Below are 14,074 nucleotides of genomic sequence, written 5' to 3' on the forward strand. Positions count from 1 at the left end.
TCAGTATTCAGAGGAAACTTATTCGTTCAGTCGTTACTTTATTTTATGTCACATTCCAGTTTAAGTGGTGATATTAGGATGCCATGTTCCTAAAGTCTAATTAATTTGAATCCTTTAAGAGAAACCATTCTTCTTTTCCATATTTGTTTCAAACTTGGAATTTAAAGTTATTTTTTGGACAAAATTTTACCAGCAGTGTCTGATTTTCAAAACCAGTAATTCGCTTAACGTATTTTGCTTACTTGTACTTTTGCCAGTTTCATTTCCACAACTGTTTAAGCTATTCCATATTCTCACAAATGAAAGTGAATGGGGGTTAAAAGGAGGTAGAAATGGTTTTCTTGTGGCAATTCTTTAAGTGCTCAAACCTTTTTTTAGTAAAACTGGCCCCAATGAAGCCGCAGGATTAATCATATGTGGCGTTGTGTTCTTGCAAAATTAAGCAACAAAACCTGAAAAATCACATGTAACTGCAATCTTTATTTCCTTATACAGGGATAGTTTATAATCATAAATTGATCCTCAAACAATGTCATAGCACAACTGCTAATTTCCACCTGGAATCTCTGTTCAATGAACTTAATCAAACTTCTGTGCATCTAAAAAGCAAGACGATATAAAAGAAATCGTCCTTGTTAATAAAAACTAATTCTATGTATTTGCAATTCAACAGCATTAAATAAACTCAATGTAAAACTAAGTACTTGCGCATACATACATAAAGGTCTGGCACAAAGTGGTGACATGCAGCAAATCTGTAAAATCCACTTTGCTCACCTTGATGACACTAGCTTACAGTCTCCAAAGCTGTAAGGTTTTTTTTAAGTGGGAAGAAACTGACTAAGTCTGAAACCTAGAGACTAATCTCTGCATTAGCTAAGAGGTGGCATAAGTCATCATGGAGAAACATGTAATCCTCTCCGTCATCCAATTAAGTTGATCTGGAGTAATTGTTGAAGTTCCTATAAAAGCAGGTGCACATCAATACTAAGAGAGGCAAACCTCTGCAGTGAGGAGCATCAAATATTGTCCTAGTGTTCGTCATACGTGAAAACAAATTTTTGTTTTTTTTCACATAACATTTTTTTAAAGTCTCTTTTATTTGAGACAAAAGATGAGGGGAAATCGTCTTGTGGAGTTTCCAGATGACTTTTGGATCCCCATCCCTCTGGATACCAATAATGTCACTGCCCTAAGCCCGTTTCTGGTCCCCCAGGATCACTTGGGAAGCCCCACCATCTTTTATTCTATGTCAGCATTGATGTTTGTCTTGTTTGTGGCTGGCACGGCCATCAACCTCCTCACTATTGCGTGCACACTTCAGTACAAGAAGCTCCGGTCTCATCTAAACTACATCCTGGTCAACATGGCGGTGGCAAACCTCATTGTTGCTTCTACGGGTTCCTCCACCTGTTTCGTCTGCTTTGCCTTCAAATACATGGTTCTGGGTCCACTGGGCTGCAAGATTGAAGGCTTTACTGCAGCCCTTGGAGGCAAGTATGACTGTTCCTTTCTAGAGCCAAAAAAACAAATTCACCTACATTACTTAGAGTCATTAAATCATATATGTGCATGTGTGATTGATTTTTTTCAGGCATGGTGAGCCTCTGGTCTCTTGCTGTAATTGCATTTGAACGGTGGCTGGTTATCTGCAAGCCGCTTGGAAACTTTGTCTTCAAGTCTGAGCATGCTTTGCTGTGCTGTGCGTTGACTTGGGTTTGTGGATTGTGTGCTTCAGTTCCACCTCTGGTGGGATGGAGTAGGTGAGTAAACGAAACTCTCTTCTTTTAGCTGGGAAGTTGTGATTCCTTTGCTGCAATTTCCAGACGTTCCAGATGTTAAAAAGTGCAAGTCACATCAACAAACCACTCGCTGGTAAAAACAGTTTAAGGATCACAACAATCAAAAAAGCAAAACAAAATCTGAAAAAAAAATTACAGTTTAGAAATCAAAACCTAAAAACAATAAAAAATCAGAAAGAAATACAATTAAAAATAAATACAAAAGTATATCAAAACAATAAACGATAAGAAACCGGAAAAAGTAGGAATTATAGGATATCACTGATTGGATGATGACGTTTTTTTAATGCATCTTCAACATCCTTAAACTAATAAAGGCTTTATGATTAGTATGGAGCATTTCCAGTATCGCTTCATACTAAATAACTGCCAGTTGAAATGATGGACAAACATCATCATCCAGTCAACGATACCCCACATTACTTACCTGTTCTGGTTTTGTCTTCTGTTTCATTTTTTTTATATTTCACTTTGATTCCAGGAAATTACTTTTATTTTCCAAATATTTCATTTTTCTGTTGTTACATTAGAACTGTGATTTGGTTCAGGGCACAGGCTTGACCAGCACACTGGTGTGAATAATAAACTGTCTTTCTCTGCAGGTACATCCCAGAGGGCATGCAGTGTTCGTGTGGACCAGACTGGTACACAACCGGCAACAAGTTTAACAACGAGTCTTTTGTGATGTTCCTCTTTTGCTTCTGCTTTGCCGTCCCTTTCTCCATCATTGTCTTCTGTTATTCTCAGCTGCTTTTCACTCTGAAAATGGTAAGATGCATCTGAGCTGTAAACTGTATCGCAGCCAGCTTATGTGTCACAGTGGGGCTAATTCTGACTGGTTTCATTTAACAGGCAGCAAAGGCCCAGGCTGACTCCGCCTCCACTCAGAAGGCAGAGAAGGAGGTTACCAGGATGGTGGTCGTCATGGTTGTTGCTTTCCTGGTCTGCTATGTGCCCTACGCTTCCTTTGCCCTCTGGGTTATCAACAATCGCGGGCAGACATTTGACCTGAGACTTGCGACCATACCCTCCTGTGTGTCGAAGGCCTCCACAGTCTACAACCCCGTCATTTATGTCCTTCTCAACAAGCAGGTATAGGATTTTGGAAGATTTGTAGAGAACTTGCTGAGGAAGAAATAAACAGCATCTTTATGATGTGAGGCTGCAGCTTTCCTGGCTTTAAAGGAGCTTTTTTTTTTATCACCGATATTCCCTAAAGGTGATTCAACAAATGATTTATTCTCAGAGAGGAAACGATTGGCATGACTTTTTTTTTGTATTCTCTCTTTGAATTAGTCAAAATAATCAATTAGATCAATGTTCTTTAATATGAAAGACATAAGAAACCTTGTTAGGTTACGAATTAAAGATGTGAACGTGTGGCTAGCAGATCAGTGTGGGGTAAATGCCCCAGCAGGATGCACCCTGACCTCATTAACCACACGGTGGTGCCACTGAGTCCGACTCTTGACCCCATAGGCTCCAGCAGAGCTGCCAAGCATCCCCAGGTTGAATCTGTTGTTCTTCCTGTGAATGTGAAAACGGAATAAAGACAAGAGTATGGAAGGCGACAATATCAACTGATTTCTCTGTTTGCAATGTGGTTTTTTAATTGGATAAGCAAACACATTGTTCATGTTTTCTTTCAGTTCATCACCTGCTGTCATATTCCAAACTCAATCCCATCTTTTCTCTCTGAAAATACAACCTTTGCCTCACTACTACACCGAATGAAATACCCTTAAACATCTCATCTTTGTCTTCCAGTTCCGCTTGTGCATGAAGAAGATGCTGGGGATGAGTGCAGACGAAGATGAAGAGTCCTCAACCAGTCAATCAACCACTGAAGTCTCAAAAGTCGGCCCTTCCTAAATTCTTGTTTATTTCTGACTCATGCAAACAAAAATGTAAAAACGAAACATAGAAAAATAAATGTTTTTGTCATTATGACTAATGTGTTAATATTATTCATACAATTATAGATTGAAATAATAAATTAAACAAGTGGGTTGAAGGAAGTATTTATGTAACAAACGAAACTGCGAAGAAAATATAAAATTCATACCTTTCACTTCAAAGCTAAAACTATCAAATGACAGGTTGAACGTTGATTGAGGTTTCTTTAGGAGCGACTCTTGATTAGTTGCATCAAACTTCCCAAACTGGCATAAGAATGAAATCTACTGCAGGCAGAGGAAGACAATCACAGTCAATTTCCCATCAATAAGCTGAGCATGCAAGTCTTCGAGAGCTGTTACTGGTGTTAAGTGAACCCACAACCATAATGCAATTAGAAAAGGTGGCTGTGGTTCCCTTCACACCAGTGTAGCTTTCTACGGACAGTGTATGAGACAAGAATTCCACATGCAGATAAGGACAGAGATTGAACACACCAGACCTTTAGCCCCTGATCACTGTGGTCAGTCCCGTCGGCAGTCGGGAGCAAATCCGAGTTCTGCTAGTAGTGAACTTTTTCCAAGCATGAATAGTTCAGAACTAGCGGAATTCCAGACCTACTCTCGAAATATTTCAGCTTCACTCAGAAGAAGGGGTTAGGAAAAGCAAAACAGCAAAGGTACTTTAAGATTCGGACAGCTCTTTCATGTTGACAAAGTTAAAAGCTTCAATGAAAATGAGATAGAAGAAATATTTACAGATATCTTCAGATCCGTCCTGATCTTGATGTGAAGTCCTCATACCACATGGTGTTGCCATCATATCTGCAAACCGGCTCCCTGTGCAAGACACCGACCTGACAAAAAAGAAAAAAAAAAGAGTCAAAGGATTAAAATAAACCACTATAGCAGCTTCGATTAGGCCCAGCTTTCTCCTCAAGCGACCCTTCAGTCCGGAGAGATTAAAGTCTTACCGAGTGAGCATGCCAGAAGTAATTACTCCGTGTTAATGAGTTTTGCAGAGAAACCTGAGTTGTCCGCATAATCTACTTTGGTCTGGAAGAACGGGAGATTTTTTTCACTTGTGTTTCACTAGGTTAAACCAAAAGGTAAGAGGTTCAAAACTGTGCAAGGAATCTCTTATACAACTCACCTGCTGCACCCCAAGACTTCCCCAAGATACTCCAGGTCATTTTGTGTTTGCAAGTCCAGCTTTGCTTCACCCATAACCATGTCAAACCCTGAGAATCTAAACTGGGTTAGGGTTTGGAACAAACATTAAAATACACAAAGAAGTAAACACAGATTCAATTACAAATTCTACTACAAAAACATTTTTTTGGGTTATTTTCAGAAAAGGGAACAGTTTGATTTTATTGTATTAATTTTTAAGGCATTTTAGTTGTATATCTTACTGCTTTGTTCAATTTTATTATGTTCTTTTACTTCGTACAGAGATTAATTTTTTTAGTCGTGAAGAGCTAAAAAAATAAATTTACAGGTTTTAAAAAGAGCAATTAAAATGTGTTGGAGTTTGAAAAACTAGGAAAATTAGACCAAACAACATTGTACACAATGTGAAGTCTTGGAAAACATGAGAGGGAAACAAGTCTCCAAGGTGGCCATTCAGACTTAGCAAATGAAAAACAATAGTCTGACTAAAAACCTTCCAACAATTCCAACATCAGCTCAATGAAGGTATTCATACCACACAATTTTAAGAACTAAGAGAGGAATGCTGTGTGTCTCATGCAACTTCTTGGCAGAAAGGTTTGATCGCTCTGATGCTAAAACAAGTCATGCAATTCTGTAATTAAGAAAAAGATTAGCACTCGTTTTGTTGCTTTGCTGTGTTGTTAACTACATCTGATTTAAACATTAAACTTTAAAAAGGAACAAAGTGTGTTACATATTGTTTCCTTAGCTGCAGCAATCCTAATATTTTACTCTGATCATAAAGAAAGCAATGATTACTTCTAACGCTTTCCTGACTTTGGTCTACACCAGGGGTGTCAAACTCATTCAACCCGTGATCCAAAGTGGGCCGGATCAGTAACATAAAAACAAAAATCAGCTTTGTTATTTTGTTTTTTTTACTCAGTTTTCTTTTTCTTTTCTTTTTTTTGGGAAAAAATGCCTCAACCAACATGGTAGCCTAATCACTTATTATTACACATTCATTCACAGAGGCCAATGGATCTCAAATAAAATGTATTTCACTTAAAAAAAAATTGGTTTATTCAATTTTATACAGAGTGAATATTTTACATCTGACAATGAAGCAATCCTGATAATAAGCCCAAGAGGGGCAACAGAAAAAAATGAAACACCCTGCCTAAAATGTGAATGTGCAAATCAATGAAAGGTTAAATTAAATTAAACTTGCAACATTTGAGAACATCAGAATGTGGAGTTAACCTCCTTTCTCTCCTGAAACTTCACCTATCCATCAATATCAGGATTCAAATCTTGTGCAGAAACATTATTACATTATTGTCATTCAAGTGTGCAAAACACAATGAAATGTCCAAGAATCTTTTTCTGGTTTGCTGCCTGAATTTTGTGGCAACACCTGCCTTCTTCCTGACCTTTGATGGGACGCCACTAGTGACCAGACTGACGTCACGTGACCAGTTCACTTCAACATAGTCTGGCACAGTAACAAGAGAGCTGACTATGTCATCAAGAAACTCTGCTGTGACGGTCTCTTTAACACCTCTAATAAATATGCACAGCTGTATATATCTGTGATGTCGGTGCGTTCTTCAACAGCGACCAAAAATACAATAAATGACTGGATTCCTGGATCAAACACAGCTGTCCTTTTTTCAGTTGATTACTCTGGTGTATTTAAGGGTCTGGTTTTCAGGTCTTCAATGTCAGTGTCAACGTCTGCTTTGTCACCCTTTTCTATCTCCATGGGTTTTTCCATGTTTAAGTTTATTTATTAAATGTTTAAGTTTCTGCTTCCAAGTCAGGTCTTCTAAATTTTGGGTCCTTTAGCAGTATTTTGGTAGGTAAAAAAAAGTTAAGATATTTTAGAGTTGCAGCTCCTTGTTCTTTCAAGTTCATATGCAAGTTTTAACTTCGTTTTTACATTTACATGAAAAAGAACTTCTTGAAAGGTAAAGTTGCAAATACAAGAAGATTCACGATTGAAAATTTAGCATGAATTTGATAAACACCTTCTTATAGGTTTAACAAATGTGCAAACACCGTGTCCATAGAATTGTCCAGAAGTGTTTCAGGAACTGAAACTGTTCCTGATTTTATGCTTTCCAAGGAGACTGTATGAAGAACAGTACACAAATTCAAAAGTGCAGAAAGCACTTAAATATCATATTACAACTGTATCACATTTGGGGATCAAATCATTAGTCCAAATTTCACTGAACGCTAAAAATGCAGCAGTGGTTTGGAAAATGTTTTTTTTCCTCCATGTTGTATCTGCAGGCTTGTGCAGCCTGTATGTCCACAATGTCCTGTATGCCTGTAAACTATTAAAATGAAATTAATTTTGACTGTTGAAAGTTAACTGACAGCAAGGTTAAGGAGGTTAGAAGATTCAAGGTCAGAATTAAAAACAACAGAATTAGACACATATTCCAAAGCCGGAATGACCTAGTTTCTAAAGCAGGTCACAGGCTCAACCATTCCGTCCATCCATCCAATTGCTGTATCTGTTTCATCCTGTAGAGAGCTGCAGAAAAAGTCCATAAATGTCCACACAAGCAGCAGTTCAGATGTCCTTATGAGGTAAACTTGTGCTTTTCTGCATTTGAGCTGTGAAGGTTCATCTCAAGGTTGTGAGGTGGTTTCCACTTCAGCGGTGTCTCCATAGAGTTCAGGTGTTGGAAAACTATTAATAAATGAATTAAAATACCATCTAAAATAATTATCACCTGACCAAATATGCAAATGGAATGGCAAGGGAGAAAAAGCAAACATTGTTTTTAATATGAAAAAAAGTTAAGGACATGTAGCATTAGCAAAATGTATTATATGGATGTGATAATGCAATTATAATGGTGACGTGAGCTGCGGCTTTTAAGGAGGGTCAAAAAATCCCATGTTCTTGAGTAAATCTACTTTCCGGAGGGATTTAAATTGTCTTACTTGCCACTCATGTCAACAAGCACAAATGTCACGGTCACAGTGCTGCGGATCTCCTCTTGACCTCTAAATCTGCCGTAATACTCACCTTGTTCTCATGCTATCTCTGCTACACACACACTCATCAACACCTACCACCCAACACTGTTGTACGGACAGCTGATAACATTTAAAAATGTTTTGCAAAAATTGAACCACAACTGCTAGAACAGGCATGTTTTGGATAAAATGACAATCTACTGCAGGAAATAGATTTATTATTTAAAAAGATTTATTTCATGCATGAATATGTCATGTCAAACAAAGCTTGCCTCATATTACCCGTCTCTGTGGAAATCCACTCAATGTCTTAACCTCATTAGCTGATAGTTTTAATTACTGTTCAAAACGGATTTTTAGCCTGGAGTTTCACAGCCAAGTGGCATACCAGGGCTGTAATATGATTGTTAGTTAATCCTATCAGAGGTCACTGAAGCATAGGTATAAAAGCTAAAGTCAGGTGCAACACATTGGTCAGCCCAGGAGGTACACATCACATCTAACCCCAGGAGGTTACAGGTGACAAGAAACCCCGACAGCGGAGAGCCTCCTTGTGCGATCACAATGGCAGAGGAGTGGGGAAAACAGGTTTTTGCTGCGAGGCGACACAATGAAGACACAACAAGAGGCTCTGCTTTTACTTACACAAACAGCAATCACACCCGAGGTAAGGTATTGTCACTTTATTTTAGCAATATTTCAAATATTGATGTGTGACAACACGAATAAGAGACTGGCAGAAAAGTTGGTGAGATTCTAAGGGTTTAAACGTTCCTTTTATTTCCCAGATCCCTTTGAGGGTCCTAACTACCACATTGCTCCTCGATGGGTCTACAACGTTGCCACAGTTTGGATGTTTTTTGTGGTGGTTCTGTCCGTCTTCACCAACGGCCTGGTCTTGGTGGCCACAGCAAAGTTCAAGAAACTGCGCCACCCACTAAACTGGATTTTGGTCAATCTTGCCATAGCTGACCTGGGAGAGACGGTGTTTGCCAGCACCATTAGTGTGTGTAACCAGTTCTTTGGTTACTTCATTCTGGGACACCCCATGTGCGTGTTTGAGGGCTATGTGGTCTCCACTTGTGGTAAGCAGAAGCATGCTCTGTTGAGAGGATGGTTGGGGTTGTTTTGGTAACTGAAGGACACTTCACTGATCATCTTTCTTCACACAGGTATTGCTGCTCTTTGGTCTCTGACCATAATCTCCTGGGAAAGATGGGTAGTCGTGTGCAAACCTTTTGGAAATGTCAAGTTTGATGCCAAGTGGGCCATTGGTGGAATCGTCTTCTCCTGGGTCTGGTCTGCAGTTTGGTGTGCTCCTCCCGTCTTTGGATGGAGCAGGTAATCTGCTTTGCCATTTCTTTGATTTCTTCCCTATTATAAATGAGTCTTGAATCACTAGAATTGTTGGGTGAACTTTGACAAGCATCTCCTTTCATCAGGTACTGGCCTCATGGACTAAAAACCTCCTGTGGACCTGATGTGTTCAGTGGAAGCGATGACCCTGGAGTGCAGTCCTACATGATTGTTCTGATGATCACATGCTGCATCATTCCCCTGGCCATCATCATCCTGTGTTACCTTGCTGTCTGGCTGGCAATCCGAGCTGTAAGTTTGTAGGAGTGTTTACATTCAGATGAGATCGATGAAAACCCAACAGAATCTGACCTTTTGGATGTTTGGACTACAGGTTGCAATGCAGCAGAAGGAATCAGAGTCAACCCAGAAGGCTGAAAGAGAAGTGTCCAGGATGGTGGTGGTCATGATCGTTGCTTACTGTGTGTGCTGGGGACCCTACACCTTTTTCGCCTGCTTTGCTGCAGCCAACCCCGGATATGCCTTCCATCCTCTGGCTGCTGCCATGCCTGCCTATTTTGCAAAGAGCGCCACAATCTACAACCCCGTCATCTATGTCTTCATGAACAGACAGGTATGCACTGTGTGACTGCTGCAGAGGTAAATCAAACATACGAAGCACATGCTGTTGAATTAAAACCCTTTTTGTTTCTCTTTCAGTTCCGCACATGCATCATGCAGCTCTTTGGCAAACAGGTGGATGATGGTTCTGAAGTTTCTACATCAAAGACAGAGGTCTCCTCTGTGGCTCCTGCATAAACCTCTTTGTCCTCATTTTGGAAACAAACACTTTGACCTGTACAGTAAAAATGTTTTATTTTCTTTTTTTTCGTACAAATAGTTTTATGGCAAATGAAAAAGAAAAAAAAATCAACTTCAGAGAGGGAATGTATCATAATGCACGTGTTGATGAAAGATTGTTTTTTGAATTTATAGGAAAATAAAAAGCATTCTATACATTTTGCTTTGTTATGTCTTGTTTCTTTTTCTTTAAGAACACACCAAAAGATGGCAGCAATAAAAATCATGTCTTCAGACTGACCCTGTTTTAATAATTAATAGTTAATTAAACAAGAACACCATAACGCTGTATTCATTCAGGACAATCCAGGATTCGACTTAGTCTGGATTAATAAATCCACAAAGTAGTTGACCTCTAATTAGAGGATCTCACCTTACCTACCCATGTGCTGAAGTGTCATTGGGCAAGACCTCAAACTCTAAATTGGTTGATGTTGCCACCATATAAGGAACCTCCTTCAGTGTGTGAATGTGTGTGTGAATGTGTGAACAGGACATTGACTATAAAGTGCTTTGGGCCGTCAAGCATGGTAGAAAAGTTTTAACTAAATCTACGCCATTTACCATAATGCATCCATCTTCTTCCGCTCATCCGGGACAACCAAGGCAGCAGTCTAAGCAAAGATGCCAAGACTTCCCTCTTCCCAGCTACTTCCTCTAGCTCTTCTGAGGGGACCCCGAGACGTTCCCAGGCCAGCCGAGAGATGTAGTGTCCCTCCAGCGTGTCCTGGGTCTTCCCCGGGGCCTCCGCCCAGTGGGACATGCCTGAAACCCTTTCCCAAAGAGGTGTCCAGGAGGCATCCAGATCAGATGTCCAAGCCACCTCAACCGGTTCCTCTTGATGGAACCATGATACACATCTGATCCCAGTGACGTGATAAAAAATTGACAGAATAAAGAGCATACCATTTCTAAAGAGCTTTATTTATTTAGCAGGGGTTTGCTAAATTTACCTGAAAAGATCTGCAGAAGTGCCTTAATAACATGTAATAGTTACATCTGGACACTGCATTTCATTATTGCATTTAAAAAGCAAATAATAATTAATTAAAGTTGAAAACAACTAAGTGCATTTAAAAAAAAAGACTTCTATATGTATTTTACAGGTGAGACGTTTATTCCAAATCATTTATCTAATAATGAAACCTTTTAAAAACATTCTTTTTATTTCTACAAGTAATTCCAATTGATTTGCCAACAGTTTGAATGATCTTTAACAAAGTTTGTTGGAATTAAAAATCAAAGATTTCAAAGAATCTGAAGATATTTCTCCAAATTCAGAGTTCTGATATTTTTTAAAGAACATGAAGAAGAAGGAAACCAATTACACAAAATAAACGAACAAAAAAAGAAAGAAGGAAATGTTTTGAAATCAGAACAGTAGTGGTAGCTGGGATTGAAAAGTTTATCGAAAAGATGTAGGGAAACATCAGACGCTAAAAAGTGTGAATTTCCTCTCAGCAATAACAACATTTGTTGTTTTATGAGTTGGTAGCTTACAACCAAAGTCATCATAAATGTTTTTAAAAAGACGTTAAACATTTTCTATGATTTTAATAAATTTAAGGCCAAATTTTGTATAATTAGATACTTCAATAATAGTCTATACTGTGTTTTCCAAAACAGCCTTTAGTGTCAGCCCTGCCTGCTGACCACACGTGATGCTGAAGAGAAAAGTGTCTAATAACACGAATTGAACTGAATAAGGGAGACTGATTGAAAGCTGAGGTGCAAAAAAGAAGTTCTTGCTCCAACTGGAGTTCCTCATGATCCAGCAGCTTTTTTATTTTATTTTGCATTTTTTCATTTGATCAAAAACAGAAAATCCATCCGGTTTCAACATCTGTGGTGTGAAGTAAACTCAGGGTGTCCCATTTAATTATGAATAACAACAAAGCCAGAATCTGGATTTCTTTTGCAAAACAGCACACACTTTTTTCTTTTTAATAAATTATCAGCAATTACCCAAAGGAAATGTATTTTTATGTGTCTCCTTTGGACTCAATCACATCTAACCAGGAGAGGTAATACTTTATAACCACCAAGTTATGTTTGTGGTTCCTTTTTTTCCTCCTCAAGGGATCTAATTTACTTCAATCTTGGGGCAATATGCATTATAATTAGAGATTTGTGCTGATCAAATAGACAGAAACACTAGAAGAGCCAAAAAATAAAACAGCTTGGGACCAACTTTAGCTGATTTCAGCAGTTTCCTGTAATTTAACTGAGCATTTTGTGATAGTTTTTCGTGTACAGAGAACTTGCAAAGTAAAGTCTAATTCCAGTAGCCTTATAAGACCTGTGAGGATCAGTGTGTTAAATATTAAAAATGTCCTTTATACTTGAAATTTTTTTTTAAATGGAAATATAGAAACTTTTTAAACTTTTTGTAATAAACTTGAATGTATCTAATTTATTTCATTTACAGAATTGAACTTAGCAAGTAAGAAATATCCTGTCTGGCTTTGTTTCCGTCCTTGTAGCACCTGAACCCTTGAACTGGAAGAGTTGGATAAAACTTCTTGACCCAATTGGATCTAAACCAAAACACATGAACGGAAATAGCAAAGTGTTTTGAGTTTAGGACGGGAAAGGATGTAATGAAATCAAAGTCCTTTTACTGCATTTTGTTGAATGTATGCTGGAACTGTTGAACCAAAGATGAGAAATATATATATAACATATATATATTTAACGAGAAAATAGTTTCCTTTCCCTTCATTGTTTTATTGTTGTAAAATGCTGTCAGGTATCTGCGTGGGGTTTCAACTTTTTAGATTTTTTTTTTACTGTGCAGTTATACATCAGTTTGTTGTCTTGAGCCTCATCTGAGTGAAGTTCTTCTTTCCATCTGTCGACTACACGCTGTAACATTCAAAGGAAAAGGGACTTGTTAGACTGAAACTCAGACGAACCTGAAGTTACCTTGCTAAGCCGTTAATCTCTGAAAATGCAGGTTAGACGTGAAAAACTACATTAAAACAGGAACACAAATGTTTACAAGACACAGAAAAATCATGGAAAGGTTACAACTGAACAAACTCACAAACACAACATTTTTCAAGACCTTCATGAAATATAGCTGAGCTTTCAGATGTGTCTATAAGAAATGTAAACTGTTACGCTGTTGCTGTATGGGTTCACTTTGGAGAATATTACCAGCATGACTATGCTGAAAAAAGAAAGAGACAATGTCTGATTTCCAGCATTAAGGTTTTTTTTTATGAGCACCAATTACTTGTTGATTGCTATGCTTGGTGTGCTTCAATAAATCGACAAATCAACCCTGTACTGAGAACAAAAATTCAAAACTTCCTTGAGTTTGACATCACTAACAGATTCATGGGGAATGTTTATGTGTTCTTGCCAGCAATGATTCTGTTGGCATGAGAAACATTTTTTGTGCTTTTTAATAACCCAACAAAGCCTTGTGTCAGCCTCCACGGTAACAGCACTACTTAAGCTTGGTGAGCTTTTTGTGTTCAACCTCCAGAGGGAACTGTTCAGAAAGCAAGGAGGCGAAAACAGCACAACACTACTTTCTGTTGGTCGCTTTCTTTTAGCCCCTACTGTTAGCCAAGGTGAAGCTATTTGGACGTCAGAGTGACCTGGGAAAGGCTGCAGCTGTCGGAGCTGGTGACCCAAAATGCAGGAGACCAGGCTTGGTGACAGAAAATACAAGGTTTAATAAACAAACTGCAACATGACAAAACCATGGGCGCAACATAAAGGTGGCAAAGCAGGACAGAGCAGATGACCTGACAAGAAAAAAAACCTCAAAACCAGGCACTTAAATAGACTAAGGGCAATTAACTGAAATGAAGACAGTTGTGGATCATGATTAACTTGAAGCTGTAGTGACTGACAAAGGGCAACTAGGAGCATGGCCAAACTAAACCACAGGACCCTTACATCAACACTTTTTTTTCAAAATCCCAACTTGACTTTGATAACACAGTGCCTGGATGGCTTAGCTAGTTGACTGTAGCATGGGAAAACAGGGTTTGCTTTCCAGGGGTCGCGATTGGCTTCATCCAGTGTGGGTCCTTGGGCAAGACCCTTCATGTT

At 38.6% G+C, this 14,074-nt stretch overlaps 2 protein-coding genes across 2 annotated transcripts; both read left to right on the forward strand.

The window, feature by feature from the left end:
* Nucleotides 1-1,006: 1,006 nt before the first annotated feature.
* On the forward strand, nucleotides 1,007-3,751 carry kfh-b (KFH-B protein). The gene is given in 5 exon segments (NM_001104654.1): nucleotides 1,007-1,493; nucleotides 1,595-1,763; nucleotides 2,405-2,570; nucleotides 2,655-2,894; nucleotides 3,570-3,751. Coding segments are annotated over 5 exon segments (1,059 nt in total). The 5' UTR covers nucleotides 1,007-1,114; the 3' UTR covers nucleotides 3,675-3,751.
* Nucleotides 3,752-8,312: 4,561 nt separating this feature from the next.
* opn1lw1 (opsin 1 (cone pigments), long-wave-sensitive, 1) lies at nucleotides 8,313-10,164 on the forward strand. The gene is made up of 6 exons (XM_004069094.5): nucleotides 8,313-8,516; nucleotides 8,638-8,934; nucleotides 9,022-9,190; nucleotides 9,292-9,457; nucleotides 9,540-9,779; nucleotides 9,866-10,164. The coding sequence occupies exons 1-6, from the start codon at nucleotides 8,414-8,416 to the stop codon at nucleotides 9,962-9,964; spliced, it is 1,074 nt and encodes a 357-aa protein (XP_004069142.1). The 5' UTR covers nucleotides 8,313-8,413; the 3' UTR covers nucleotides 9,965-10,164.
* The last annotated feature ends 3,910 nt before the right edge of the window (nucleotides 10,165-14,074 follow it).

This window comes from Oryzias latipes, chromosome 5, assembly GCF_053564925.1.
Source record: "Oryzias latipes strain Hd-rR chromosome 5, Olatipes_Hd-rR_3.1".
NCBI lineage: Eukaryota > Metazoa > Chordata > Actinopteri > Beloniformes > Adrianichthyidae > Oryzias > Oryzias latipes.

Coding starts and splice junctions, on each gene's coding strand:
- opn1lw1 (XM_004069094.5), top strand. CDS start 8,414: ATGGCAGAGGAGTGGGGAAAACAGGTTTTTGCTGCGAGGCGACACAAT. Junction 8,517..8,637: donor AAACAGCAATCACACCCGAG/GTAAGGTATTGT, acceptor TTTATTTCCCAG/ATCCCTTTGAGGGTCCTAAC. Junction 9,780..9,865: donor ATGTCTTCATGAACAGACAG/GTATGCACTGTG, acceptor TTTCTCTTTCAG/TTCCGCACATGCATCATGCA.